We start from the raw sequence: 27,203 nt of genomic DNA on the forward strand, positions 1-27,203 counted from the left end.
AGCCCATCCCATACGTCAGTGATCGATCAGTGAGCATTCAGGGGGAGTGGATAGGTGGTTATCAATATGCTGGGGGACAGTGCCCCATCTTCTTCATCTCGTAATCTCGTCTTTTGCTACAACGTTTGCGACCCAACAGCGAGCGAGCAGCTTAGTACTGGCCCGACTGCGCGAGGGCGGCCTCGGCCTGCTTCTTGGCTGGATGAATGTCAGCTACGGAACGTCTTTTACAGCTGCGCGACTCACCCTCGTGCTTGGCCTTCTCGCGGTCAAGGAAGCTGAGGCCCTTGGTCTCGGCGAGCTTGTCGACCTCGGCACCGGCAAAGGCGGCAAGGAGCTCCTTGGCGAGGGCGTGGTTGGCGGGCTTGCCCTCACGCTCCTGCTTCTGCTCGTAGGCGCGGGCAGCGGCAAAGGCGGCGGCACCACTGGGAAAGCCGTCAGCATGGGTGGTCAATGTTGTGTGAGGAACCCGTAGAGGTAAACGTACCCGATGAGCTCGTGCGAGAGGTGGCCCTGGTGCTCGGGGTTGTTGGGGTCGGCGTTGATGGTGCGCTCGGCCTGGCTCTGGTTGAAGAAGTCGGAAAGACCTGGGATGAAAGTGTCAGTAGGATGAACGAGGTGACCAGGTATGAGAATGTCAACAACCACAAGGTCGCTGATGACGGCATGTGGTGGATGTTGCGGATGTCACTCACCCATTGTGGTTTGTTTGTGTTGCGGAGGTGAAGAAGAGGTGAGAGAAAGAGAGAGTGAATGAGTCGTGAACTAGACCTCAAGCACTAGGCCTTATATATGCCATGAGAGTGGGCTGCCGGGTTGGAAGAGGCATCGTGTCGCGTCACGCCATGGCAGAACAGACACACGGCTGCGTCTGGAGAAGACATGACCGAGAGAGCACCTGCCGCACCCGGGCCACAGACATGCGCCTCTCGAGACGTCCCGCGTCACGCACCTTGTTTCCCCTTCTCTCGTCTGCTGCGCTGTTGTGTGCCATATGCTCTAAGGGAGTGAGAGGCTCTGGCCCACATATCCCGGCGCTGTGAAAGTGCTGAGGCGGCATTCCGCCCTGGCATGTGGTGTCTCCCAAAAGGCCCAATAGAAGCTGTGCCGGCAGCATTTCGGGGGGATAATTGCTCCTCAGGTCCCCAATGCCTCAACCCTCTCTCCCACCCAGCATTCTCCGCGATCGACGCCCGTCTCATGGGTCTACGCATGGCGTTTCAGTAGTGGGACAGGGGAGCCCTCGTTAAGTCGTTCATCGTTCCGGTGCCCACGTTCTCACCGTCGCTCGTCATCGCGTCATGGAAGCCTGGACGAGCTGGACGCGCGTCTCTCGTGGGAGCGTTTTGCGGCTCTCGGCGCGAGCTAAATCACGCAACGATCGGGGGACTTGCCGCCATTTGATCCTCACGCCAGAGCCTATTGCATGACGAGCGAGCTCGAGCTTGATCCCTTGTGCAGGTGTTGCGTGCCATTGCGTGGAAGCTGGCGGATCTCACGCAGAGCCAGCAAAGGGGGGCTTGTTGACTGGTTCACCAGCACGTAGCATACATTTGGGCGAGGTGGGTGATTGCGGCCGCCACGATGATCCCTCTGGGCGACGACGAGCACCACCACGCCCACCGCCACCACCGACGTCAGCCAAGACGCCTCTTCCACCCAATATAGCACTGTCACGGGTCCCCACACAGCCGAGGGAGTTTGGGCGTGCGTACCAAGAGGGCTTAAGGGCTGGCGCAGCGAGTGGGAAGACACACGCACAACTGCGCTTTTGGGCTGCCACACAGGGGGGGGGGAACACAGCCGATCGGGCCGCTAAAAGCTTCCGCTGGGACTATGAATTTACGTAACAGTTAAACGATGATGCGGAGATACACTTCTGTCCGTGTGCCACACTCCCCCGGCAATATCTGCCTTCAGAGTTAACGCCGCGAAATCGGGGCAGTTTGGCCATGCCCCCGCGCCTGGGCGAGGCCTCGGAGCGCGGGCGTGCAGAAACACTTGAGCGTTGCGATTTCGTCCAGGTCTTGTCCATCCATCAAACATCGTCAAAAATGGTGAGTACAGTGGCGACAGCGAGAACGAAGGTGGAGAGAACGTCGCTAACGTCCGCAGAGTAAGGTCAGTAATATCGCGCTCTGCTTCGGCAGCCTCCCGGCCCCCTAGGGCAATGGGACAAGTAGCTGACGGAAGGTCCTCTGACCTGGTCTGGCTTTAATCGTTAACAGGGTACCCCCTCGTTGTGAGTAGAGAAAGCTTTTATTGCCGGTAGACGCACAGTAGCTGACAATCTCTACAGCGGTAAGCGTCACTCGAAGTCGCACACCCTCTGCCGCCGTTGCGGTAACCGCTCGTTCCACAAGCAGAAGCACAGTGAGTGCAACCCCGCCGGAAGCCTGGCACGCGAGGGCAAGGCAGAGAAGGATTTCGCCCAGCAAGTGGACCGGCATGGACATGGAGATGGGCAGTGGCGAGGACGTGCTGGGCACCATGCGCGCGCGCTCGTCGTGTCGCCTTGGTTGTCTGGTTTGTCCAACACCCAGACCCACCAGCAAGTTTTCCTCCACCTACCGAAAAACTCGCCTCTTACACCAAACCGGCCTGTCGACAAATTCATTCATCCCCCTCCCCTTCCCTCACCCCCTCGAACATTCTCTCGCCCGCTCCTCGTCTTCTCTGCCTTGTCCCGCCGCGTTGCCTGGGTGCAAGCTCCGGCCCGCCATACTAACCCCCCTTCCCAGCCTGTGCTCAGTGTGGTTACCCCGCCGCCAAGCTCCGTTCGTTCAACTGGGGCCTCAAGGCCAAGCGCAGGAAGACCACCGGTACCGGCCGCGCCGACCACCTCAAGTCGGTCAACCGCCGCTTCAAGAACGGCTTCCGTGAGGGTGGCGCTGCCCCCAAGAAGGCCTCGGCTTCCGCCTAAACGTCTCGTTTCCTACCTACTATGAAACGTGTCGGGTCGTCGTTGCTGTAAGGACTGCAGGCTTGCAGGACTTGATGTATTATTCATCACTACATCCTCTTAGGAGTTGCATGAGCATATGTTTTTCGGAAGTTGGGCAGCCGCAGGTGCAGGTGCAGCAGGCAGGCAGGGGTTGACGAGAATAGAGGCAGTGTCTCAAGCGTCAGACAGCACACAATGTCCTGTGCTGCTTGAACGTCCAAGTAGGTGCTTCCTTCTTAACCTTGGCAGCACCTCTTTCGTTTCGTCTTGTGGACAGTCAGTTCAGAATATCCTCTCTCCTTGTGTCCGGGTCAAGACATATGTAATGTTCATCCATGCTGTGCTACATCTACGTCTCCCTCTTCATGTTTCGTCTTTCGGCACCCACGCCACCACAAACCCGTCAACCCTACGAACCCACTCTGGCCCCAGACACTCAACCACACCCATACCCTTCACCCTCTCGCGACGACCGCTGCCAGACTTAGGCATACTCGGCCTTGAGACGGAGCACCTTGCCCTCGACCTTGTCCGTAAACGTACGGATCCAGTGCAGGAAGAGGTCCTGGTTCTTCTTCGTGTTGTCGCCGGCAGGGATCTTCTTGGCAAACGCCTGGATAGCCTTGCCCATGGGGATGGTCGATGGCTGCTGGCGGAGCCACGAGAGCACGTCGTCGCTGGTGATCATGCCCACGAACGAGTCGCCCTCGAAGGGGGCCGGCGTGGCGGATCCCGAGCTCGCGCGGCTCTTCTTCTTCTTCTTGGCCGCGGCGGGCACGTCGCCTGCAGGAGAGCTGACGCGGGGTGTGCCGGGATTCGACGACGAGTCTTCGGGAGACTTGCGCTTGACGCTGGTCGCAGAGGTCATGCTTGCGGGAGGTGCAGTGTCGCGCAGTGGCGACTCGGACGTGGCCTTGCGCTTGGCCGACTTAGACTTGGGACGCGGGGCGGCGGCCGTGCCGCTGGGGGTGCCTTCGCGCGCACCGGGTGCGGGAGAACCACCACGAGTGAGCGATGGCGAGCCAGAGCGACCGTTCGGGGCTGGACTGCCACCGCGGCCCATGTCCGGGGATGCTCCGCGAGCCAGTGGCGAGCTGGCACGGAGACGAGGGCTGCCTGCGCGCGAAGCAGCACGCTTGGCGAGCAGAGCAGCGCCAGCACCGGGGAGCGAGCCCGCACGCTCTGGTGTGGGAGGGCCGGTACGGCGCGAAGGCGACCCGCTGCGGCCGTCGGGACCGCGCGAGCCGGCGCGCGATCCGTGGCGACTGGGCTTCTCGGCGGACCCGGGAACGTCCTTGGCCTTGTCGGCCCCCTCGTCATCGCTGTCACTGTCGTCGTCGTCGTCGTCACTCGAGTCGTACAGCTCGCCCTCCTCCTCGCCGCGCTTGCGCATCATCTTGCGCAGCTTCCTGCCCTCCCTATTGAGCTTTTCGGCAAACAGGTCATCGTCGTCGTCGTCTCCATCGTCCTCAATCTGCGGGCGGTCGCCGACATTGGCGTTGGCCCAGCGGTACTCCTTCTTTTGCTTCTCCTGTAAAAGGTCAGAAAGACCTCCGGTACGTGGGACCTTACCTCGAGCAGCTTCTTCTCTTCATCTTCCTCCTTGTTAAAGTAGAACGTGTTGCTATCCTCGTCATCTTGAAAGTCCTCGTTTGCATCATAGTCGAGCTCCTCGTCGACACCGCCCTCGAGACCACGGCCAATGTTACGGCCCTCGCGGACATAGTCGTCCTCGAACGCCTCGCGCTTGGCCGTTGGCCGGCTGACCTCGCCCTTGTTGTGCATAATGTTCCACTCCATGCGCTGGGCGCGGTCTTCGACGTGCGATGACGGCTCAGGCTTGACGAAACCAGGACCCGAGCTCTCCTGGCGCTGGCCCCAGCGGTCGTGGATCTTGTACTTGGTCTGCAGCTCGTACTGACGTCAGCCACACCATTCACAAACATGCGAGCACGAACGTATTTGTTCGCCTGGTCCGCGTCCATGACCTTGAACGGACGCTCGGGGTTGAAGCGGTACGTCCTGCCAAGGGGGACCATTGTGAAACTCGCGCCTTCACCCTCATTGATGAGGAGAATAGTCGGGAGCGAGCTGGGCTCCATCATCCGCCCGACCCAGTGCTCGGGCAACACGGTCGCGTTCTCGGACGGGTTCTTGGCCTCGAGGACCCACGGGTTGGCCTCTTCGCGGCGGAGCTTGATGACCTCGAGGTCCTGGTGGAAGACCTCTTTGGTACTACGCTTGCCGCGGCGCTTGCTGGCCTGGCCGGGAGCCATGCCGACAAGCGACATGTCCATCTCACTGCGCTTCTCGACCTTGGGGTTGCCCTCGTCATCGAGCACGGGCTTGCCCTCTTCGTCATACACAAAGCGGCCGACAATGTTTCCCGACTCGTCAAACTGGAACTGAGGAGGCTGCTTGGGACCAGGCTGCTTGCGGTTGAGCAGGATGGGTGATGGGATGTGAGACGGGTCGACATCGCGCGTAGAGTTCATCTTCATCAGGTTGAACCGCAGTCCCGAGTCTGGGTCCGCCGACACAATCTGGATCTCGACAAGGTGGTCGGTGCTCGCAGGCGGCGTCGACTCGGCCTTGACGGCGGCAGCGGTGGCCGTTGATGGGCCCGGACCAGCCGCACCAGGCGGCGGAGGGCGGACTGGACGCGTGGGTCTCGGTGGGGGAGGCGTGGATGACGCCGACACCGCCTGCGAGGCCCCGCTGATCCTGTTGCCAAAGGCGCGCCTGGTCTTCTTCTTGAGGAAGAAGGCGTCGGCCATTGCGAGTAGGGTGGTGAACGATGTGATGAAGCAAGCAGTTGACACCAACCCCGAGCGAGTTGGGTGGCCAATACTTGAGACTGCACGCCGCCCTGGGCCGCCGCACCCGATCACGGTGGTCGCGCCCGCCACACGCCGGAAATGCCGAAGTCGCCGCTGGGTGAGTGGGCGTGTGGGCTGTGTGGTTCCTGCAGTCAGCGATTTCGCCACTCAACGGCAGCCAATACACATCTATTACACACCACTCTTTCTGTCCATAAACAGCATGTCGGCAGTGGATTCAGTGCTCAAGCAGACAGCGCGAGACGTCGCCAAGGAGGCCGAGGTGGGTCCCAACGCTGTTGCAAGCAAGCACCACTGACACAACCCAGGTTCAACGCGTCCTGGCAGCCTTCAAGCTCAAGTGAGCAGCTGAAAATCGCTCTCGTGGATGTAAGCTGACCAACACAGCCCCTACGATGTGCTGGACCTCCCTGCGTTTGCGACAGAGTCCGAGGTCAAGAAACAATACCGTAAGAAGTCGTTGATGATTCACCCGGACAAGTTCAAGCACGAGCAAGGACACGAGGTGAGTAGCGGCGTCACGTTGAAAGGACACAGCTGATCTGCTTCTCCACAGGCGTTTGATTTGCTGAAAAAGGTGAGCCCTTTCTCCTGGGGTACCCGGACATGATCTCTAACGATACAGGCTGAGAGCCAACTTTCCGATGAGAACAAAAAGGCAGAGATTGACTCTATCATGACCTATTCACGCACTCAGGTGCTTAAAGCGTGAGTTGGCGATCCTTGCATCTTGGCTAACTCGTACAGCGTTCTCGGTGCAGGATATGCGGTTGGCGTGACACCCGACGACCCACGACTGGCAGACCTCAAGCCGCCATACGAGCACCAGATCCGCGCCAAGGCCAAGGAGCTGTTCGTCGAGGACGAAGTGTCCAAGCGAATGCGCCAGAAGATGGTCAACGTCAACGAGAAGGAGGAGCGCGAGCGTAAGGAGGCCGAGGTCGCCAACCGCAAGCGCAAGCACGAGGAGAAGCAAAAGTGGGAAGGTGAGTCTCTCCTGTTTCCTTTTTTTGTTGAGACGAGGGCATCTGGAGCCTGTTCTTACTGGACCCGCACAGGTGGCACTGTTCTCCCGACCTATGGTCTTGTCCTTCTCTGCCTAGTCCTCCCCCATATCGTGAGAGAAACAGTAGCTGACACCGTATGCTCCTCTTTCCGACCTCGTCCGCTCGTCTACATCTCACGTCTACAGAGAACCGCGAAGAACGTGTTGGCAACTGGCGTGACTTCAACAAAGACACCAAAGCCAAGAAGCTTAAGAAGGCAAAGAAGAACATGCACGTTCTGGGCTAGCGGCAAGTGCATCTCTCTCCCACCATCTCCCACTCTCCCCCACTTTCCCGTTTCATCATACATGGCTCTTCTCCGCGTACCGTGACACACTCTGATGTTTATGCATTGTTGTACATGAATTATGGGCGGCGAGCCGCTCAGCGTCGCGATCCTACCGCCTGCTTCTCTATCTATGCCTTCTTGCCAGCACGCGCCTTGAGGCCAATGGTGCCTCCATTCTCCAGAATACTCACGACCTGGCTCGGCGTAACAAACCACGTCCACTTCTTGCCCCCGTCCTCCCCCATCCTCACAGGGTACTGCACCTTGCCCAGAAGCGTAAAGGGCGGCACCAGGACGTGCATGTGCAAGTGGTGGACGCTGGACATGGGCGGGATGTGGAACCCGAGCTTGACGTCGTTCCCGGGTCGGAGGGAACGTGCGCGCGCAGCCATGCGCTCAACTGTTGACGTTAGATACGTCCAGCTCACAGAAGCACGCACTGAAGGGAATGTCCGCGGCAGTCAACTCGTGCACGGTCGAGACGGTGTGTCGGCGCGGAATGACGAGGAGGTGTTCCAGCGCGCGCGGCCAGCGGTCTCGGAAGACAATGAGCTCCTCGTCCTGGACGTGTCAGTAGTGGACCTCCGTCCAGCCGTTATGCCCTCCCGGAAGTGTCGGCTTGCGATCGCTCATGCCAGCCGACGGAGAACGTGCCGACGTCACCCACCTCGTATTCAACAGCAAAGCCGTTGTCCTTGGACACGGTACAGAACACGCATCCCGCCTGGTATCCGTCGTTGAGGAGGGGACGTTCTGGGTCTTCTAATGGCCGGCGGAAACACGAGAGAAACTTCATGGGCCGGTGTGAGAGAGTGTGTGTGGTGTGACGACGGATTTGTTGACACGGGTGGTTTCGGTGAGGATGCGAGAGTGGAGGTCTTGATGCCCCTGGCGGCAGAGGAGTGGCATGTGGCGCTGGGACATTGCTGAGCACATTGGCTGTCATCCTCTGCCAGCTCTGCCTCTGGATCTGACTGCGCGCGCGCGCGCGTACCGGGTATGGCAGTATCTAGATGTTTGCCTAGACCAGGCAGCTTCTGGTTTGCTCAAGTCTGCGCGTCATCGCCTTCGGTGCCGTTCTCCTGCACTCTCAGCTTTCTCCGGCCTCGACACCGATTTATCCCCTCCCACTTTCAATACCAGACTTGCGTGGCTAGCATCCCACTTCTTGGTGTAGTGACCTTGGTGCCGTTGTTCAAGTCTTCTAGAAGGGTCCCTGCCACTTGGCCTGGGAAGGCGGGACAGAGAGCCAGCACGGTGAAGTCACACAACCAACGACAATCGATTCATCCACGGGCATTACTTTTTGACTGGCTTGCGAAGTGCATAGACTCACTTCCGCTTGCCAAGCCGTCATACTTGCAACCTATCTTTATGACTTGCCAGTCCCTTTTCTACGTACCGGAATGCAGCTAGTTCCGGAACATGGGTTATCATTGATAGGAGAAGGGAAGGGCAGTGTTTAAAAGTGTTCGGTGGGTATAAATAACTGGTTCACTGCAAATGCTTTGTTCACTGAGAACCCTCTCACCGAGGTGAGTGACCGTAGTAGGTTTCCCAAGAGGCACATAGTTATGTAGCACCTAACTACGTAGGCAACATTCATCTGCTCGATTGGGTTGGTTGAAGAGAGAAATGGAATGTGCAGAAGTCAGCGGGCAATATTTTTTACGGTGGACGCCACCCAAACACGCCCAAACAAGTGCCACACGCCGGTCCAGTCAACTTGTGTCAGTTGACGTCTTCCTTGTGTCTTCCCTCCTCTCCATCCCGCAATCCCTCCCATCCATCTCTGTGTCTCATCCAGTCCTCCCACACCTGTCATCCCATCACTATCATGTTCGCCGGCGACGGCCTCTCCTCTCCCCCGCGCCCTGCGTGGGGCACGCCCAAGAAGAAGAAGCTTCCCAACAATGATCTGCGGTGAGTCTCAGTCGTAAAACTCTCTCCTGCCCAGGCTGACGTCTGATACAGCCCATATCCTAGCACTCCAACCCCGCTCACTCCACGCGCCATCCCTATTCCTAGCTCCCCCATTCCCAACCGCGTCTCTAAGTCAATGATCCACCCCGCGCAGTCTCCCTTCACCTTGTGGCCGGGGTCGGCGGCTCCTACGACCCCCTGGTTGGGCACAGCCCCGTCACTCGGGTCTCCAGCCTACCACCTCTACACCCCCATCTCCCAGCAGGGTCCACTTGACACCGAGTTCATCGGTGCTGCCACTGCCCACGATGCCGAAGCTGCAGACCAAGGTGTGGATGCGCCAGCCAGCGGGCTGAAGTTTGGTGAAGACCTCACTCCCGCCCCGAAGACGCGCAAGACTCTTGCCCAACTCCAAATGGGTCGTCGTTCGATAGCGACGAAGCGCCACCACACGTCTCCCTTCCCCGAGTTCAAGGCCAAGAACAACGTGTTCCCCATCCAGCCGCGTACTCGTGCCGGAATGAGCAGGGCCAAGACGCTCCCAGCCCACCTTCCCGTCCGCGTCTGGACGCGTGAGATTGAGGACGAACCCTCGCCGGCTTTGGCCCTCCTTTGGCCCGTCACTCCCGGAACTGCTATACTCTCCAGCCCCACCAAGCTCAAGACCAAGACCAAGCCCGAGGATACTCGTGTGGCCGCCCAGGACTCGGTGGGTCCCGCGTCGCCACTGGTCCGTGGTAACCGCCTCAAGTTCTCCAAGTCTATGCCTGTCATCAAGACTCCCGCCAAGTGGAGCTTGAAGCCGGTGTCTGGTACTCCCACGTTCCCCTCCATCAAGGCCAAGCGCTCCGCCCTCACCGAGGATTCGGAGTCGAGTGGCGGAGCTGCCAACAAGAAGACCCGCGTGGTAGGTAAATTGCATCGCTCGTTGTATTGACCTGCAATTTCAGGCGCCACCACCTCAACAGCTCCCTCAAGGCCGCCTGTAACTCGCTCCATGTACTTCAAACCAGATACCCTCCCTCAAACACGCAGACCTGCTCATGCCCGCAACGACTCTCCCTCCACGCCTTCCACGAGACACCTTATTTCCCAAACCTCCTCAATCGGCGCGACCTGTCGCCTCGCCCTTGCTTCAGTACCTTCCTTTAACTTCGGTAACATGTTCACCTTCTCTTGCTATCCTGGACACCCTTTCGGTCGCTTGCTTATCCAAAGTGGGCCGGATAACGGATACGATAGCCCATGCAACGCTTTTGTCTATGTCCCCCTGCTCGATGCTGCGTGGCACTGTTCAACTGTCCCATGCCACAGCTCCACGGGCCTAACCATTCCGGGCGGAGCCAATTACTGAAAAACCGCGGCTGCTCCGTTCCAATTCCATTCCACAGTGTCGTCTGTAAGGCACTCTGCGCAGGACGCAGACCCGCAGATGCAGATGCAGACGAGTCAGTACCGGCTCTCCCCCCTCCTGTCAACCCATACAGAGCCAAGCCTCAAGCGCCGCGCCTCTCCCCAAACGCCCACATTGCAGCACTGTCGTCTTCGGTTGTGGCTTTTGGAATGTGGATGAATCTCATGACCAGTAACCCGCTACCATGCTATGGTGAGAGGAATCTACTCGTCGTCCTCCTCAGCCTCCTCCTCGTCGTCCTCCTCCTCCTCAGACTCCTCCTCGGACTCCTCCTCGTCGCGCTGGGCCTCGAGGATGGCGGTGGCGATACGGTCAAGGTCACGCATGCCGTCCTGCGAGATCTTGCGGCCGCCGTCGGGGTGGGCCTCAAGGACACCGATCTTCTCGAGCGACTGGACAACGTTGCGCTCGACACCGGTGGCCGAGTCGCGGTGGTGGCCGGGGCGGACACCACGACGGTGCTGGGTGCCGTGGAGCTTGGCGAGGGCGCCAACACCGACGTGCTTGCGGAGGTAGATGTGACGGGCAACGGCCGCTGCGAGGGGTCAGTTGAGAGTTCCAGAAGGCCACAGTTCCGAGAGGAGAGGAGAGGGAGAGCAGGTGCCATTCTCCCGTGCTCCGTTCTCGCAGGATTCGCGTCTACTCACCGGCGCGGACGTAGTACCAGTCGGGGTCGTAAGGAGCAAGCTCCTTCTGGCAACCGGTCTTGACAATGTCGACCCAGGTGGGGATCTCGAGCTTACCCGAGCGCTTGAGGTGGGCCGAGTAGGCCGTGATAAAGTCCTCAGCAGAGACGTCGCGCACGCCAGGCATTTTCTGTAGGTGATGCGGGTGTCGAAAGATGGACAGTAGAGAGAGTGTAATAAATCAAGGGGGAGGGGGATTTGGGCAGCACAGATTTGACGGAGCGCGTGCGGTGCGTGTGACGGAGCGACAGGAGAGCGCAAATTGCGACAGAGAGAAGCGCACGAGAACGAGAGAGGAGAGGGTGTCGAAAATGGGATGGGGAAAGTTTCGACAAAACGGCCAATCGGGCCAGCCAAGAATTCGTCGCCAGAGAACCAGACGGATTCCAATGTTTCCAAGTTCACAGGTTCCAGCCACAGAAAAGAGGTCGAGAGTACACCAGAGCGGCACGAGCGGCAGGTGCAAAATGACACAGATCAAGAGCGAGTCCAGCAAATCGGTTGGAGCGTGCGCGTAGGATTTCGTTGGAGAGAGACAACCAGGCCAAATTGGACAGTTCGAGAACGAGGGAAGCGCGCGGGGAGAGCAGTTGGGGGAAAGACACTCAGTCAGCACTCTGGTACTCGTCGTCGTCGTCGCTGTCGTCGCCGTGGGCACTCACGTGTATGTGTTTTGAGGGGTGAAGAAGGTCGTTCAGCGAAGGTGAGCTCCAATCCAAACGGCACCGCACACGGGGCTGGCTGGCACCTCGACGCTGGCCGGGACTTTGGGCAATTGGTTCCGTCGAATTTCCTCTGTGTCGTCGGCGATATAGCTTGTGGCGAGATCTCCACGTGGGTTGCAGTTACGTAACACCGCGTGAGGACTCGCAAGTCACGTGATTGTGACTTGCATCTTCAAGATTTCTGATGGCGGTCCCTTGTTATTGACGTGAAGAGTCAGTCCACCTGCAACTCAACCACCGCGCACCACCATGTAAGCTCCCTCCCCAGCAGCGACAAGCTCCCTTACTGACTCGCCAGGTCGCGTCTCATCTTCCTCAACCTCCCCCCAACCCTCACCCCGGACCAGTTCCGGTCCAAGCTCACCGAGCCCAAGACTCTTGCCTCCACCGTCGTCACCGACTCCAAGCTCGTCTCCAAGCGTCGCTTCGCGTTCGTCGGATACAAGAGCGACGAGGAGGCCCAAAAGGTCAAGGACTGGTTTGACGGCTCCTTTGCGTTTGGCGGCGGTAAAGTCAAGGTCGACTTTGTTCGCGATGAGGTGAGTTGAGAGTGGTGTGCATCGTCAACTGACACCGCCAGCCATTGGCACCCAAGCCTGCGAAGCGCGCCAAGACCGAGGCGTCTGGCAGCAACGATGAGCCCCGCGCCGAGGCTGGTCCCTCCAAGGGCCTGAAGGAGTTTATGGACGTCATGAAGGGCGTCGACCCCACGGCTCCGTCCGCCGACGCCGTGGCGGTTCCCGGCGATAAGGGCTGGGTTGCCGAGGGCACCAAGGAGGCCAAAGCCAAGGCGAGCAAGAAGGGCAAGGAGAAGGCCACTTCCGGGTCGGACGACGAGGCCGAGGACGACAATGAGGACGACGACGACGCGGCGTGGCTCGCACGCAGGCAAAAGGCGCTCGGTGGCGACGGCGACGAGTCTGTCGCCGTGGTTCGCCACGACCCCGAGGAGGCACTCATTCTCTCGACTGGCCGTCTGTTTGTGCGTAACCTGGCGTTCGTAACCACTGCCGAGGACATTACGGCACACTTTGGACGGTTTGGCCCGACTGTCGACGTCCACATGCCCGTGTCGGCTCAGACTGGCGAGCCTCTGGGCACGGCGTTTGTTCTGTTCCGCGACCCCCAGGACGCCCTTTCCGCTCACAAGACTCTGGACAAGACTACTTTCCAGGGCCGTCTCCTTCACGTTCTCCCCGGGCGCGCACGTCCAGGACAGGAGAAGGCCGCAGGCACCGAGGGCGTTACGGACGGCAAGGTGCTGGGCAAGGCTGCCGAGAAGCGTGGCGAGGTCAAGGAAAAGGTCGACGAGAAGCGCAAGGCCGACAGCGCAAAGGGTGTCAACTGGGCAAGTCTCTACATGAACAGTGATGCCGTTGCGGCCTCGGTCGCCGAACGCATGGGTGTCTCCAAGTCGGAGCTGCTGAGCGGCTCGGGCGATGTCAGCGCTGCCGTCAAGCTCGCGCTCGCCGAGACCCATGTCATCGCCGAGACCAAGGCGTACTTTGAAAACGAGGGCATTGTTGTTGAGGCTCTCAAGCCCAAGGTGCCCCGCTCGCAGACCATCATCCTCGTCAAGAACATTCCCTTTGGCACTACGATCCAGGCCCTCCAGGACCTCTTTGTGCCCCACGGCGAGCTGAAGCGTGTGCTCCTGCCCCCCGCGGGTACCATTGGCGTTGTCGAGTTTGCCAACAGCATGGATGCCGGTCGCGCATTCCGTGCCCTCGCCTACCGCCGTATCGGCAACGCTGTCCTGTACCTCGAAAAGGGCCCCGTGGGCATGTTCAACAACAACGTCACCTCGACCCCTGCCTCGAAGGAGGCCGAGGAGCGTGCCCGTCTTGCCGACAAGGTCGCCGAGGCCGAGGCGGCTGCCCGTGACCAGCCTGCACCCACCGACGAGGCTGGCTCGACCCTCTTCCTCAAGAACCTCGCATGGGCTACCACCACGGAGCGCCTCTCGTCTGTCCTCTCTGCCCTGCCCGGATTCTCGTTTGCCCGCGTGCAGACCAAGCCCGACCCCAAGCGCGAGGGCCAGCGCCTGTCGATGGGTTTCGGTTTCGTCGGCTTCAAGACCAAAAAGGACGCCCAGAAGGCGCTCGGCGGTCTGGCCGGCTTCGAGGTGGACGGACACGCGCTCGACGCCAAGTGGGCACAGCGCGGTGCCGAGGAGGACGCCAAGGAGAACAAGAAGGACGCCAAGGGCGGCGAAATGTCGGGCAAGACCAAGGGCACCAAGATCCTCGTCAAGAACTTGCCGTTCGAGGCCACCAAGAACGACGTGCGCGACCTGTTCTCGGCGTATGGCACGCTCAAGAGCCTGCGTGTGCCGCGCAAGCCCACGCTCTCGGCCTCGGGCGCCCAGAGCACCCGTGGTTTCGCCTTCCTCGAGTTTACGACGCACGCCGAGGCGCAGCGCGCGATGGACGCGCTCAAGCACACCCATTTGCTCGGCCGTCACCTGGTCACCGAGTGGGCCAACGACGCCGACTCGGTCGACGTCGATGCCCTGCGCGAAAAGGTCGGGCGCGACGCCAAGATGGGCGATGTGGGCGGCAGGAAACGCAAGCTCGACCTGTCGGGCAAGGGCGACATGGACGAGGACGATGGGCTGGAGGTGTAAGGGGCGCGCTTGGGAGATCGTTCATTCTTTCACACTGTATGCATCAGGTATTGTCATTCCCTATAGAGTGGGGGCTCAAAGTGGGCGCGCGGGCGGGCGGGCGCTTGGAACAAGGACGCAGAGCAGAGAAGCAGGTCTGAGTCGTCGGAAGTAGCTGCGGATCCTCAGGAAAACTGCGATACGATATCCAAAGTGCACTCCAAAGTGTACTGGACACTGGACAACAATGCCCAGGTGCATGCGATTAGACGTTGGGGACTATGTTAATTATACTGGAGTTCTACGACGGCAGGTGCACCGCATCTATACAAAAACACCGTATTATACTGTGGTTTACTGGATGTCAGCTTCGGCAACAAAACCATCAGCGTACCATGCGACAGCAGATTCAACTAGCAGGCTCTACTACCACCCGCGGGTGTGCGTCGCGTCCTGGATCTACGCGGACATCAGTACCATACCCAACACACCCACACTCGTACGACCCCTACTTACCTGGTCACGCACACCCGCCGCGTCCCACGCCGCGAGCTCCATGGAGCTTGCTGTGGAGCTGTCGCTGCTCCGGGTGGACTCTGTCGGCGAGGTCGAGGCTGAGGCCGAGCCCGAGACTGACGCCTCCGCTATCGTCGTCGACAGCTGGCCAGGCGTACGGGATGCTCCGGCATGCCAGCTCCTGCCGCTGTCCATGGCCTGGAGCTCGAGCGCCGGCGGGGCCTCGGGTGGCGGCAGGAGCGGCGTGTGAAGGAGGAGTAAAAAGGCCTGTTGGGCCTTGAAGAGGAACGGGGCGGACATGGTTCCGTAACGTGGGTGGCGGGGTGGTGGTGGTTGTGGTGAAGGGGGGAGGAAACAGGATGCGTTCGAGGAGGTCGTGATGTGGAGTGATGAGAGTGATGAGATTGAGACGCCGTTGGAGACGTGTGCTGTTGGGTTAATTTGACCTTTTCGGGAAAAAAGAAATTGCATTGTTTGTTTCCTTATCCACTGGTGACGTCATTGATTACATGGAGCGCTTGGCAGGTTTACGTAATTTATCTGTTCATGCTTGCACGTCCTCTGCTAATGCCTACGCAGCTGTCACCAGTGATCCAGTGACACGTTACTGTACATGGTCGTTTAACGACCGAGTGAAAACGTGAGCACTCGTGTCCGTCGCCTCGAAACCGGCGTGTACCGCTCGTCGGTGGCCGAAATAAATATTGTGTCGGATTGTCAACTCCTATCCGATACCGTGGCTTGATGTCACCAGAGCGAGGTCTTATCTCTTTGCATCTTGTTTGAGTACCATTTGCACGCTCTAGCTACAGCTCTCGCGTGGATTACAGAGTTTACTAGCCTCGCCGTCGACCTTGCCCAGCGTTCGTCGTTGAGTCCGTAGTAACGTTGTCTTTTATTAAACTGCTCAAAAATGAATAAAAATGGTGTTGTACCGACAGTTCATGGGCTGTGGTTCCAGTCCACAGACGCGGGATAGGTGAAACTAAACTGCCACTGACACTTTGGTATGGGTTGAGGCCAAACGTGTGACTTTTGAACAGCTATTGGGTACGAAGAGGAGGCAGATTGATCAAGCTCCTTACCCATAAATTCGGGCAACTGTTTGGACATGATTCATGTGTACCCAGCAGTCACCTGCATGACAAGAGTGATGTCGAAGATGGCGAAAAGGTCCAAACGATGGGTAACGTATGTGGGGCGACTGGGTTGTTGGCCGCACGTACGTTCACCCCATGATCGATCGAGAAACCGCCAAGGAGGCCAACTGTGTTGTGTTGTCAGCCCATGAACATACATAGGGGTTCATCGGCGCACTGAACTGGCCACTGGAATTGCCACCGTACGCCCTGCAAGAATGATACTGTAGTCGATATCACAGGCCGTCAGTGTATGCTTTCGTAACAACCAACTTACGAACGGTGCTGCAACCGCGGCTGTGCCATCGTCCAATCGTTGCTTACTGGCCGCAGCTTTTATTCTTTCATACACATCTCTTGGATACCCAACAAAACACAAAAACCATTTGTTGTGAGGGGGCCGGTATGGCAAGGGTGGCTTACATCTGTGGTCCAGCATCTTGCTGGTGTGTTGCAACTTGCCTCGTGTCAGCAAGGATCCAAGGAACGAAAAGTAGGCGCGTCCGTCGGATCGGCACATTACCGGTCCGTCATTACCGCCACACGTCTCATTTGTGACCCGCAGTCCTCCTGCAACACTTTCCCCCCATCCGCATGTGCCCATCCGCTTGGACTGCCCGCGCTGCTACGTCCGAATGCAAACAAGCATACCAAGCGTACACCTTTAAGCTGGCAGGCTAGGGGATCTTCACCACTGTGACTGTCATGGCCTGTGCCCGGTAGCGGCAATCACGGAATCAAAAATGGGAGACCGCACCCGGCCGACGATGCTAGCCCCGAGAGCCCGCCCTGGGTTGCCGAGTTGGGTTTTGCATCGTAAATACATTCTTGTCAACGCTTCCACGTCGAGCAAGCCACACCGCCCACTCCCCCCACCATGCTCACTCGTTCATCTAGGCTGTGTCTTGTCGCCGTGGCCGTGGCCGCGGCCCTCTTCTTCGCCGGCACGGCCTCTGCGGAGGACAAGGTACGTTTTGGTGTGTGGTCCCCGACCTCCACCTTCCACGTCCACGTCGCGCGCGCGCTCCCGATTCGGGGCAGGCGCGTGCCCTAGTGTCGAGACCAGATGCGATGGCGGCGATGATGATGCCAAACAATCCCAACGGCCAACGACGCGTTGCTGACAAGACACAGCAGGCCATCTTCCAGGCGCCCGAGCATGCCGGTCATGCCTCGCACGAGCACTCGACCACCATGCGTAAAGTGTTCGCTACCCTCTTTCCCTTTGAGAGCCCGGCCTGGAACTCGAGTATGTGTTTTTCTGCCACTCACAGCTACAGTGCAACAGTACACAGCTGAACGGTCCCAGTCCTGGCCACGTTCTACATTTCGTCCATCCCCAACTTTATCCTTATTGCTGTCCCCGCCGACCTGGAGCCCTCGTCGCTCAACACCATGATCGCGTTCGCGACGGGCGGTCTGCTCGGCGACGTCTTCCTCCACCTCGTCCCGCACGCCTTCTTTGGCGAGGGCGACCACGAGGAGGGCCGTACCGTTGTTGTCGAGGAGCACCGCAACATTGTTATTGGGTAGGTGTGGAGCGGGAGGGGAGGGTGTATGGCCATCACCGTGCTAACATCCCTGCCAGCGGCGCCATCTTCCTAGGCTTTGCGGCGTTCTTCGTGCTCGACAAGACCATGCGTGTCCTCAACGCCTCGGCCGGTAACGAGGGCCACAGCCACGGTCACAGCCACTCGCACTCGCACGGCCACTCGCACGGCGAGTCGTCGGCTGTCAAGAAGGCCGACGGCGAGGTTCGCAAGCGCAAGAAGGGCAGCAAGAAGGACGAGGACGAGACCACGCCCGAGCCCGAGCAGCCCAAGGTCAACCAGTCGCTCCGTCTCTCGGCCTACCTCAACCTCTTTGGCGACTTTACCCACAACATCACCGACGGCCTCGCCATGGCCGCGTCGTTCTACTCGAGCCCCGCCCTCGGCGCCGTCACGACCATTGCCACCTTTTGCCACGAGATCCCTCACGAGGTGGGTCATGGCCTCCCTCTGGAATAGAAAACCATGCTGACACCCCCTCCTCCCCAGGTCGCCGACTACTCGATCCTTATCAAGTCGGGCTTTACAAAGTCGCAGGCCATGGGCTCGCAGTTCTTCACGGCCGTCGGCGCCTTTGTGGGCACGTTTATCGGTATCTGGATCGCCGAGACTACTGGCGCCGGCGACGGCTCGCAGGCGCTGCAGGTCGGCGAGGGTCTGTTCGGCACTTCGGTCGGTGGCGGCGAGCTCGTCATCCCCATGACTGCTGGTGGTGTGTTTTATTTGTTTTGGGTGGTGTGGTCGTGTGACCGGGCCGCGGGCTGACACGGGCACAGGCTTCCTCTACATTGCGAGCGTCAGCGTCATCCCCGAGCTGCTGGAGGAGTCGCGCAGTGCCAAGCAGGCGCTCAAGGAGGTGAGACCAGAACCGGTGGCCGGTGGACGTCGGCTCGAGTTAATGGTGCTGACTGTGACAGTACGCCGCCATGGCGTTTGGTGTCTTCTGCATGGTGAGTGGCAGGCATACGGCCATGAACCATGAACCATGGATCACTGACGTCACACTTCCACAGGCTGTTATCGCTTGGAACGAGTAAACAACTCTGGGATGGACACTACTACCATATCTATAACGGCCCCACTGTCTGGTGGTGGATGGGGCCAGCATCTTATGCGCACCACATTCGTTTTGAGCAAGGGGGCGGATGGACGAGTGGCCCAAGGGGGGCGAAAGGGGAGGAGATTCCCGTCCGAACATTGCTGACGCCGGCCGACCGTGTGGCCCATGTGCAGAGAAAGGCCTGTGCAGGGCTGCCAGGGTTGCTCTTGAAGGGTTAATTGCTGCGGTCATGTCGCCCCAATGCTCTCCTGGATTCCTGGCTGTTAATGTACACTGGTCAGCTGCTCCAATGCTTGTGCCATTTTACTGCAGACGTACATTAGGCAGCTTATTACGGTGCATGCCATGGTGACGGGAGTGGCTGGTTGTCATGTCCTGTCAGGGTCCTCTCCCCCCCACCGGCCGAGACATTTTGGCTGGTGACAATTTGGCTGTTCGAGAGAGCGAGCGAGCGCGCAAATGAAAGGGGGGGAGACGTCATGTCGCGCATTAGAACAGAGGAGCAGGGAGCCCAAAAGCAAAGCAAAGGTTATTGCCACTAGTGGTAAGAAAAGGGGAACGACCAGCAAACTGGGCAATTGGGTTTTGGGCTCTGTGGGCGGTGCGCAGCGGTGGAAAGCCACCAATCTCCCCCCCAGTGTGCCATTTCCCCCACCCGATATTCTCTGTCTCTCATTCTTCTTATCCACTCCACCTCTCTTACATTTGCCGCCACCCCTTCCCCCCTTTCCTCATCTCATTATCCAACCTCCCCTTGCATCCACCCCAATCTCCTCGACAGCCATGAGCGACCTGCACCAGGCGACATTCACCTGGGGCCCAGGTCCCAGCACGGTGAGTACACACGCATCATCGTCGCCCACACCCACCTCCACAAGGAAAAAAAAAAACGTCATCGGGAGGGGGGAGGACACCGATTGCACTTTCGGTTGCAGAGAGCGATCTCGGACCCATTGGAACAAATCCATGTCGCGCGTTACTACCACCCAAAAACAAAACGCCTTTCCTATTCAACCTGTGTGACATGCGAGCTGACATGATCAATTCTCTCTCCTTATCCAACACACACACGATGCACTGCCGCCCGCCCCTCTTGCTCATAATCTCGTCCCTCATCTGACAAACGCTTCCCACGCCTTGGCTTTGTCTTCCATGACGTTCTGCTCTCCGCCAATCCGGGTCCCCAGGTCTTCATCGCCGGCGGCTTCAACAACTGGTCCGAGACCGCATCGCCGCTCACCAAGATTGGTGACGGCAGCTTCCGCGCTACCATCCCCGTCCCCTGGGGAGAGAAGCAGGCGTTCAAGTATGTCGTCGACGGCGAGTGGAAGGTCCGCGAGGACGAGTCCAAGGAGCCTGGTGAGTGCGCCCCCGCCCCCACATGACGATATGTGAGGTGATCAAGAAATGGCTGCTGATAACAAACAACAACAGATGACGCCGGTAACATGAACAACGTATGTCTTGCATGAGACACAGAGCGTAGCTTGGTACTAACACCCGCGCCCAGATTTACCAGGCCCCCCCGCAGCCCGCCGCGCCCGTCGAGTCGTCGGCTGCTGAACCGGTTCCCACCACATCCACCTCGTCCGCTGCCCCGGCCGCCCTGGCAGGTGCTGGAGCTCTGGCCACTGGAGGTGCTGCTACCGTTGCCGCTCTCTCGTCAGGTTCCGGTTCAAAGGACGCTCCTCCAGTCGGCGCTGTTTCTCAACTCCAAACATTCGTCGCCGGCATGAACAAGGACACCACCTCTACTGAACAGGTCGTGCCCCAGGCCGCCACCACCACCGAGGCTCGCGAGGCTGTTGTCGCTCCCGTCGCTACCCTCCCCAGCGTTGAGAAGGCCCAGATCGAGTCCAACCCCGCTTCAGCCAACGTCTCCGACGCCGAGACTCCCGGCATCAACGACTCGGACGCCCAGCTCTCCGAGGCCGCGAAGAAGGCCAAGAGGAACGCCAAGAAGAAGGCTCAGAAGAAGAAGAAGAAGGCCGCTGGAGGTGACGCCGGTGCCGAGGACGTTGACACCGCCGACGTCGAGGCTTCGACCGAGGCTCAGCCCGAGACCACCTCTAGCCTCTCGGTAGGCCCCACTGCCGCCATCGCCGCTGGTACTGGTGCTCTGGCAGCCGGCGCCGCTGCCATTGGAGCTACCGTCGTTGGTTCCAAGAAGGAGACCGAGCCCCAGGCCGACGCCGCAGGTCTCCCAAGCACCAACGACGCCGCCGTCGTCTCGCCCACTGCCACTCGCGATGTCCAGGTCGACTCGGTCCCTCCTACTGCCGCCGATGCCCCCGTCGAGCCCTCGCTCACCCCCCGTGCTTCTGTGACCGACAACGTCAACGAGCCGGTCGTCTCGAAGGACGTGACCCAGGACATTCCCGGTGCTCTCCCCACGGCTGACGTGACCGCCCCCGAGCTCGCCCCCGCGCCCGTTGTCCCTGTCGCCGCTGGCCTGGGTGGTGTCTCGACTGAGCCTGTCGTGGCCCCCACCGAGCCCGAAGCCGTCGCGGTCCCCGCTGTTGGCGACGTCCAGGCCCCCTCGACTGCCGCTGTCTCTGACATTGCCAGCTCAGCCCCCGCCACTCGTGACGTCCAGGCTCCCGCCGGCCTGGACCTGTCGGCCCCCTCGACTGAGGCCCCCGTTGTCGCCCCTGTTGTTCCTTCGACTGAGGCGCCTGCCGTCGACGTCCCCTCGACTGAGGTTCCTGCTGCCAGCGTCCCCTCGACTGAGGTGCCTACCGTCAGCCCCGTTGCCAACCTCGAGACTCCCCAGGTCGACGCCGCCGCCAAGGCCCCCGAGACGACCTCGGGCATCTCTGCGGGTGTCCTCGGCGGCGCAGCTGCGGCCGTGGCCGGTGCCGGTGCGCTCGCGTACGGCGCCACCAAGCAGGGCAGCGAGTCGGCCACTGGCGCCGTGGACTCTGTCACCTCGGGAACCAAGGACCTGTCGACTGGCGCGCTCAACACCACCTCGGAGACGGTTGGATCGGCTGGCAACTTTGCCGTTGACCAGACCAAGAACGTCACTGGAACCGCCACTTCGACTGTCGAAAACGCTGGCTCGTTCGCCACTGACCAGACCAAGAACGTCACCGGTGCCCTTGGCAAGCCCTTCACCAAGGAGGCCTCGTCCAGCTCGGCTGACGACACTCTCCATGTCCCCAAGGACGGCCTCGGTTCGAAGATCGGCCGCCGCCTTTCCGGCGCTTTCAAGGGCCTCGGTGGCCACAAGGCCGAGGCCGGTGCTGCTGGCGGTGTGGCCTTTGTCGCTGGTGGCGCCGGTCTCGCTGCCAAGGAGGCTCGCTCCAAGGAGGCATCGCCCGTCAACGGCACCAAGGACCTCCCTGCCGCCGACGCCCCGGTTGCTGTTGTCCCCGAGACCGAGGCTGCTGCTGTCTCGGCTCCTCTTGCTGAGGCTCCTGCCGCCGTCGGCGAGGTCGAGCCTGTCGCCCCTGTTCAGCCCGTCGAGCCCCTTGCTCCTGTGACCGACGTCCAGGTGGCCCAGGCCGCCGCCACTGAGCCCATCGTCCCCGCTGTCGACACCCCTGTGCTCACTGCTGAGCGTTCCGCCCCCGCGGTCCCCACTGCCGAGCCCGTGGCCCAGGCTATCGACACCCCGGCCAACGTCAACGCCGTTGTCCCCGAGGTCGACGGCGCCCAGGCTGCCGCTCCCCAGGTCCCCCCCGTCCCCGAGACCGAGCCCGTCGCCCCGCTTGCGGCTCCCACCACCCCCAGCAAGAACAAGAAGCGCTTCTCGCTCTTTGGCGGCGGCAAGACCGCGGCCGCGGCCGCGACTGGTGCGGCTGTTGGTGTTGGCGCTGGCGCCGTTGCCCTCGGCCAGAAGACGGCCACTTCGACTGTCGACACTGGCAAGAACGTCACCACGGGTGCCGTGAACGCTGGTTCGGACGCCGTTGGCACCGCTACCGACTTGTCCAAGGACTCGTTCACCAAGGTCCAGGACACCGCCACTGGCGCCGTCTCGTCGACGACCGACGTGGCCAAGGACACTGTTGGTACTGCGTCGGGCTTTGCCCAGGACACTGTTGGCAAGGCCACGAGCACGATCCGCCCTGCCACCACTACTCCTGCCGAGCCCGAGCCTCCCAAGGTCGGCCCCGCCGCCACTGCCGAGAAGGCTGTTGACGTTCCCGAGCCCGCCAGCTCTGGTATCGACTTTAGCGCCCCCGCGCCGCTCGGTGAGCTTGGCACCAACGTTTCGGGAGCTGTCAGCTCGACCACTGGCGCTGTGCGCGACGGTGTCACCACCTCGACCGGCGCTGCCACGGGCGCCGTCAGCGGCGCGGCTGCCAACGGCAAGTCGTACCTCGGCGACACCCTCAACACTGGCGGCGACTTTGCCAAGAACACGTCGGCGGCGTTCGGCCTCGGCTCGACTCCTCGCTCGGGCACCCCCGTCAATGACGCCGCTGTCAGCGCGCCCTCGACGCCGGCCGCCCCCGTTGCCGTCAAGGACGCCCCCGTGACCCCTCCCACTCCCGCTCCCGCGACCCCCTCGACTCCCGCGACGCCCAACCTCAACAAGAAGAAGTCGGGCTTCTTCGCCAAGCTCAAGCTCGCCTTTTCGTCCAAGAAGTAGAGCCACAGTGTGGCGTCTGGAAGACAAGACGTGAGAGCGAGAGAGAGAGAGAAGAGAGAAGAGAGAAGAGAAGAGAAGAGAACAGAGAGGAAAACGTGGCCGCATGTGTATACCTGAAGTGTTCTGTCCCCCCAACCCCACCCAACCCCCCCCCCTATTCACGTGTACGAACGATTATCTTGAGTACTCCCCTTCTTGTTCGTTAATCGTAGAGAGATTGCTGTCGCTGGCGGGTTTCGTCCTTAATAGTTGCCGCGACGAGGCTGAATTATGCTATGCAAACTGTGGCGTGCGAGTAGAGGAGCAGAGGGTAGAGGCCAGAGGGGAGGAGACTGAAGCCGGACTGTTGACATGGAGCCACAGTTTAACGCGTGGGGCAGCAAACGAGTTGTACACGATTTGTGAACAACAGTGTCTGACTCGAACAAGACGTGCCGCTGCAGTCGTTGGATGCAGGAGAGCGGAGAGAAGGCAGTGGACCGACCATGTGTACTCCAGTCCCGGTTAGAAAGACAGTACCGTGCCAATAACACCCCCTCGACTCTCCACCTTGTTGCTCAATGTCACTTGGAGACCGCGCCACATGGTTGCAGTTGTGGTGATACAAGCTAGAGCCCCGGACGCTCGCCTCCGCCTCCACAATCTGCCAAGTTGCTGGCAACAGGAGACCGGCACCGCGAGCAACCAGACCCACTCGGTACGAGAGAAACATCCCGTCGTTTGTCAGACCAACTGACTGCAAGTTGCTTCCAGTCCTTCCCTCCTTCACCACCGACAACCCCGCCACGCCCTCCAACCCCTCCACCCCTCCCTCCCTCCAACCCCATCCCCATTCCTGTAAAACACGGTACTTCATCCTGATCACTGCCACACTACGGCTCCTCCGTCCGCCTCATCGCACCCTTGAACACGGCCTTTACGCCCACATCGCCCATCGCGGGACTCGCCGACCGGCTCCCCCCTCCCATGCCCTTTGTGCGCTTGACGACCGACGGGTATCCGCTGCCATCGCCCGGCCGCTTGAGCGGGGTGCCGGGCGCGCCGGACGGGCGCGGGCCAGGCCCACCACCACCACCAGGGCCACCACCTCCGCCGGGACGGTGCGACGGCGTCGGGGTGCCGGGCCCCGCGCCGCCTGGACCAGGACGCGGCGTGTATCCCGGCGGCGCGCTCGCGCGCGGCCATGGCGGGCGGTGTCCGGGGGTTCCCGGCGGCCCTCCACCGCCCCCGCGGCTGCCGCGCGCCGAGAACGGCGGGCGCGGGGTACCCCTCGCTGGCGGTGCTGGGGTGGGCACGCCGGCCGGGGCCGGGGACGCGGCTGCAATGTCGGGCAGGTCTGGGGCGACCGACTGGGACATGCGGGCCTGCTTTTTGCGCCTGCGGCGTTCCTCGGCTTCGCGCACGCCGACTTTTTCGCCGTTGGCGTACCCGTCCGTCTTGCCCTGCTCGAGCCGCGCCGAGGAGAGCAGGTCGGGCGTGAGCGGGACGAGCGGGCCCTGCCATGCGATGGCGGGCGGGCGCTGCGGGTCGAGAAAGTCGCCCACGAGCGGGAGGAGCGAGTGCTCGGCCTGGTTGCCCATTGGGATCGGGTCTGGGTCGGTCAGAGAGGAACGCACAAGGGCCCCACACGCAAAGCGGTTGGCCCGGATGACGGAGAAGGATTACCCACCGATACAGTCCTCGAGCAGCGCGACATATCCCTTGCTCAGCCCCTGCTTCTTCTTCGCACGCGGCCGCACCATTGCGTCGCCCTCGTCGTCCGTGTCCGGCACTGGGTCAAAGTATGGCCGCACATAGGTGTTGTACAGGCCGTCCAGATGGAGGAGGGACATGAGGTCGAGCGACGAATGGAGGTGTTTTGTGGGAAGGGCTGGGACATGTCAGTGATGTGTGGTGGTGGTGATGGCTGCGCTATGCTCACAGTCCCACTCGGGCAGGATGAGTGGCAAGGGCGCGCCTGGAGCCATTGCCGAGCTTGCTGGGGCAGGCGAACGGCTGCTCTCGCCGTTCTTTGGGATGTCCATTGAGAGGGATGGTGTGGATGAAGGTGTGCGTTGAAGATCGGTCGCAGAGATGCTCACGATGGAGTGGCAGTGTGCCTGGTAAATGGCCGCGGCCGGCCGGATTCAGTCGTCTCCAAGCGTCACCCATCGCGTATTTGATCCCGCGATGGGCATGTCTCACGAAATGTCGAAATGTAGAGAACATAGAGGCAGTGGAGATGAAACGCGCCATCTACAGCATACGCTTCCGACGTATGATTGTTGCGTATCAGCACTGCGAACTTCCAAAGCCACTACACTGCAGGATTCGTGGCACAACCCGCCGGGCTGCCGCTATTGCAACTTTAAACGCCACTTCTTCAGGAACTGAGCTCAAATTTGTACCACCTGTGCCACCCCCAGCCCAATTGCTCTCGTGCCACACTGCTCGCGCTGCTCTGCTCTGGGTCTTTGGATTGCACAACAATAGTGCATGCAACCTACTCCAACTAGGTCCGGACACGGTGATGCATGTCCCGAGCTCCGGAGATACACAAATACCACGAGGGTACCCAAGCGACAACTGCAGCGGAAACCGCTTAGTTCTCGGCCTTCCAGACGGCGATCTTGGCCTCGACGCGCTCGCGACGCTGCTCCCTGGTGAGGCGGACCGAACGGTACTTGACCGACTCGGCCTTCCACTTGGCGGTGTCCTTCTCGGTGGGGACGAAGGTGGGGTCCTCGCGGATCTTCTCGTAGGCCGAGGTGTACATCTCCTCAATGTCCTCCGAGCCGATCTCGGCGGCGAGGTAGGTGGCGAACTGCTTCTTGAAGCGCTCGTCGTCCTCCTCCTCGAGGTCCTCCATGTACTCGGCGACGTGGCCACCGACAATGTACTTGGAGAGAACCTCGGCGTCGAGGGTCTTGGTCTCGGGGTCGAAGCCGGGGAAACGCTTCTCGTTGTGGGGGATGAAGATACCACCGTCCGAGGCACCCTTCATGGCACCGAAGACACGGTTACCGGTCGAGGTGCGGCGGAGACCGACGTCGAGGTAAGCCTTGAAGGGGCGGGGCTCGTCATCGCCGAGGGGCTCAACGAGCTCAATCTCGCCGGTGGGCTCAGCGAAGCCCTCGTACTTGTCGGCGAGGCCGAGCTTGGTAAGGGCACGGCGGGCGACAAGGAGACCAGTGGCGTAGGCAGCGGTCCAGTTGGTAAGACCGTGCTCGATGCCGTACTTGGAGAGCTCCTTCGACGAAGCGTGGACAAGAACAACGTCACCAGTGAGCTTGGCGTAGACGATCTGGCAGATCACCTGGCGGTTGGTGAAGCGGACGACAAGGCGGTACTTGGGCGAGGCGTACTTGTTCTTGGCCTGCGACACAAGGCGCTTGCGGCTAAAGAGTCAGCGGAAGTATTTCGCGAAAATGGGAGGGAGATGGGAGAGAGGTCGTTGGACATTCTCTGGCCGACGTCAACTCGGGCGACAGTCTCTGCAGCAAAGAAACCGAGCCGGTAGGTCTTCTCTGCAGATGACAGTCGTCCAGACGCGCGCCGGCTCGTCCCACAGGTGCTCCACAGGCGAACGTCCACACGTCCGACCTCCCTGCCCATTCCTTCCAAAAATCGCCACGTACGCGTAGTCTGAGGACAAGTCAGCACAAGTTCTGATTTCAACAAGTTCGTCTACGCACAGTCAGTCCTGCCTTCCCTGCGACGACGGGGCTTAACCTGGAAGCGGGCGTGGTAGCTGCAAAAGGTCAGTAAAGCGTTCGCAAGTTGAAGGGCAGCCGGGACGCCTTGTCACTAACGCGCTGTTCTGGAGATTGTCAGCTGTCTGTTTTATGTGGTTTCTGGCCTACCTTGGTGACCTTAACGAAGGGCAT

At 60.5% G+C, this 27,203-nt stretch overlaps 13 protein-coding genes across 13 annotated transcripts; 6 read left to right on the forward strand and 7 right to left on the reverse strand.

Annotated features, from left to right (window-relative positions):
* Positions 1–151: 151 nt before the first annotated feature.
* EHS24_004476 (uncharacterized protein) lies at positions 152–699 on the reverse strand (the record flags this gene model as incomplete). Its single annotated transcript, XM_028620051.1, has 4 exons — positions 152–198; positions 247–425; positions 488–587; positions 696–699. 4 exons carry the CDS (start codon positions 697–699, stop codon positions 152–154), a joined length of 330 nt encoding a protein of 109 aa, XP_028479023.1.
* A 1,355-nt stretch (positions 700–2,054) lies between these two features.
* Positions 2,055–2,923, forward strand: RPL37A (60S ribosomal protein L37A; the record flags this gene model as incomplete). The annotated part of the gene is made up of 5 exons (XM_028620052.1): positions 2,055–2,057; positions 2,116–2,121; positions 2,229–2,242; positions 2,300–2,373; positions 2,742–2,923. The coding sequence occupies 5 exons, from the start codon at positions 2,055–2,057 to the stop codon at positions 2,921–2,923; spliced, it is 279 nt and encodes a 92-aa protein (XP_028479024.1).
* A 505-nt stretch (positions 2,924–3,428) lies between these two features.
* Positions 3,429–5,721, reverse strand: EHS24_004478 (uncharacterized protein; the record flags this gene model as incomplete). The annotated part of the gene is made up of 3 exons (XM_028620053.1): positions 3,429–4,475; positions 4,517–4,861; positions 4,903–5,721. 3 exons carry the CDS (start codon positions 5,719–5,721, stop codon positions 3,429–3,431), a joined length of 2,211 nt encoding a protein of 736 aa, XP_028479025.1.
* Positions 5,722–5,986: 265 nt separating this feature from the next.
* On the forward strand, positions 5,987–7,077 carry EHS24_004479 (uncharacterized protein; the record flags this gene model as incomplete). The annotated part of the gene is made up of 7 exons (XM_028620054.1): positions 5,987–6,046; positions 6,093–6,124; positions 6,172–6,289; positions 6,341–6,361; positions 6,410–6,492; positions 6,532–6,770; positions 6,977–7,077. The coding sequence occupies 7 exons, from the start codon at positions 5,987–5,989 to the stop codon at positions 7,075–7,077; spliced, it is 654 nt and encodes a 217-aa protein (XP_028479026.1).
* Positions 7,078–7,247: 170 nt separating this feature from the next.
* Positions 7,248–7,915, reverse strand: EHS24_004480 (uncharacterized protein; the record flags this gene model as incomplete). Its single annotated transcript, XM_028620055.1, has 3 exons — positions 7,248–7,519; positions 7,560–7,680; positions 7,787–7,915. 3 exons carry the CDS (start codon positions 7,913–7,915, stop codon positions 7,248–7,250), a joined length of 522 nt encoding a protein of 173 aa, XP_028479027.1.
* A 1,041-nt stretch (positions 7,916–8,956) lies between these two features.
* Positions 8,957–10,031, forward strand: EHS24_004481 (uncharacterized protein; the record flags this gene model as incomplete). Its single annotated transcript, XM_028620056.1, has 3 exons — positions 8,957–9,042; positions 9,094–9,949; positions 9,993–10,031. 3 exons carry the CDS (start codon positions 8,957–8,959, stop codon positions 10,029–10,031), a joined length of 981 nt encoding a protein of 326 aa, XP_028479028.1.
* Positions 10,032–10,659: 628 nt separating this feature from the next.
* On the reverse strand, positions 10,660–11,269 carry RPS19 (40S ribosomal protein S19; the record flags this gene model as incomplete). The annotated part of the gene is made up of 2 exons (XM_028620057.1): positions 10,660–10,991; positions 11,104–11,269. The coding sequence occupies 2 exons, from the start codon at positions 11,267–11,269 to the stop codon at positions 10,660–10,662; spliced, it is 498 nt and encodes a 165-aa protein (XP_028479029.1).
* Positions 11,270–11,609: 340 nt separating this feature from the next.
* MRD1 (Multiple RNA-binding domain-containing protein 1) lies at positions 11,610–14,493 on the forward strand (the record flags this gene model as incomplete). The annotated part of the gene is made up of 3 exons (XM_028620058.1): positions 11,610–11,650; positions 12,166–12,406; positions 12,448–14,493. The coding sequence occupies 3 exons, from the start codon at positions 11,610–11,612 to the stop codon at positions 14,491–14,493; spliced, it is 2,328 nt and encodes a 775-aa protein (XP_028479030.1).
* Positions 14,494–14,898: 405 nt separating this feature from the next.
* Positions 14,899–15,288, reverse strand: EHS24_004484 (uncharacterized protein; the record flags this gene model as incomplete). Its single annotated transcript, XM_028620059.1, has 2 exons — positions 14,899–14,931; positions 14,989–15,288. The coding sequence occupies 2 exons, from the start codon at positions 15,286–15,288 to the stop codon at positions 14,899–14,901; spliced, it is 333 nt and encodes a 110-aa protein (XP_028479031.1).
* Positions 15,289–17,004: 1,716 nt separating this feature from the next.
* EHS24_004485 (uncharacterized protein) lies at positions 17,005–18,714 on the forward strand (the record flags this gene model as incomplete). Its single annotated transcript, XM_028620060.1, has 8 exons — positions 17,005–17,094; positions 17,262–17,376; positions 17,437–17,656; positions 17,716–18,109; positions 18,167–18,389; positions 18,454–18,533; positions 18,595–18,627; positions 18,691–18,714. The coding sequence occupies 8 exons, from the start codon at positions 17,005–17,007 to the stop codon at positions 18,712–18,714; spliced, it is 1,179 nt and encodes a 392-aa protein (XP_028479032.1).
* An 806-nt stretch (positions 18,715–19,520) lies between these two features.
* EHS24_004486 (uncharacterized protein) lies at positions 19,521–23,337 on the forward strand (the record flags this gene model as incomplete). Its single annotated transcript, XM_028620061.1, has 4 exons — positions 19,521–19,571; positions 19,925–20,096; positions 20,172–20,194; positions 20,248–23,337. 4 exons carry the CDS (start codon positions 19,521–19,523, stop codon positions 23,335–23,337), a joined length of 3,336 nt encoding a protein of 1,111 aa, XP_028479033.1.
* An 872-nt stretch (positions 23,338–24,209) lies between these two features.
* On the reverse strand, positions 24,210–25,361 carry EHS24_004487 (uncharacterized protein; the record flags this gene model as incomplete). Its single annotated transcript, XM_028620062.1, has 3 exons — positions 24,210–24,928; positions 25,007–25,207; positions 25,259–25,361. 3 exons carry the CDS (start codon positions 25,359–25,361, stop codon positions 24,210–24,212), a joined length of 1,023 nt encoding a protein of 340 aa, XP_028479034.1.
* A 557-nt stretch (positions 25,362–25,918) lies between these two features.
* On the reverse strand, positions 25,919–27,203 carry RPL5 (60S ribosomal protein L5; the record flags this gene model as incomplete). The annotated part of the gene is made up of 5 exons (XM_028620063.1): positions 25,919–26,714; positions 26,955–26,961; positions 27,012–27,067; positions 27,129–27,136; positions 27,180–27,203. The coding sequence occupies 5 exons, from the start codon at positions 27,201–27,203 to the stop codon at positions 25,919–25,921; spliced, it is 891 nt and encodes a 296-aa protein (XP_028479035.1).

Source organism: Apiotrichum porosum, assembly GCF_003942205.1.
Source record: "Apiotrichum porosum strain DSM 27194 chromosome Unknown scaffold_2, whole genome shotgun sequence".
NCBI classification, from domain to species: Eukaryota; Fungi; Basidiomycota; class Tremellomycetes; order Trichosporonales; family Trichosporonaceae; genus Apiotrichum; species Apiotrichum porosum.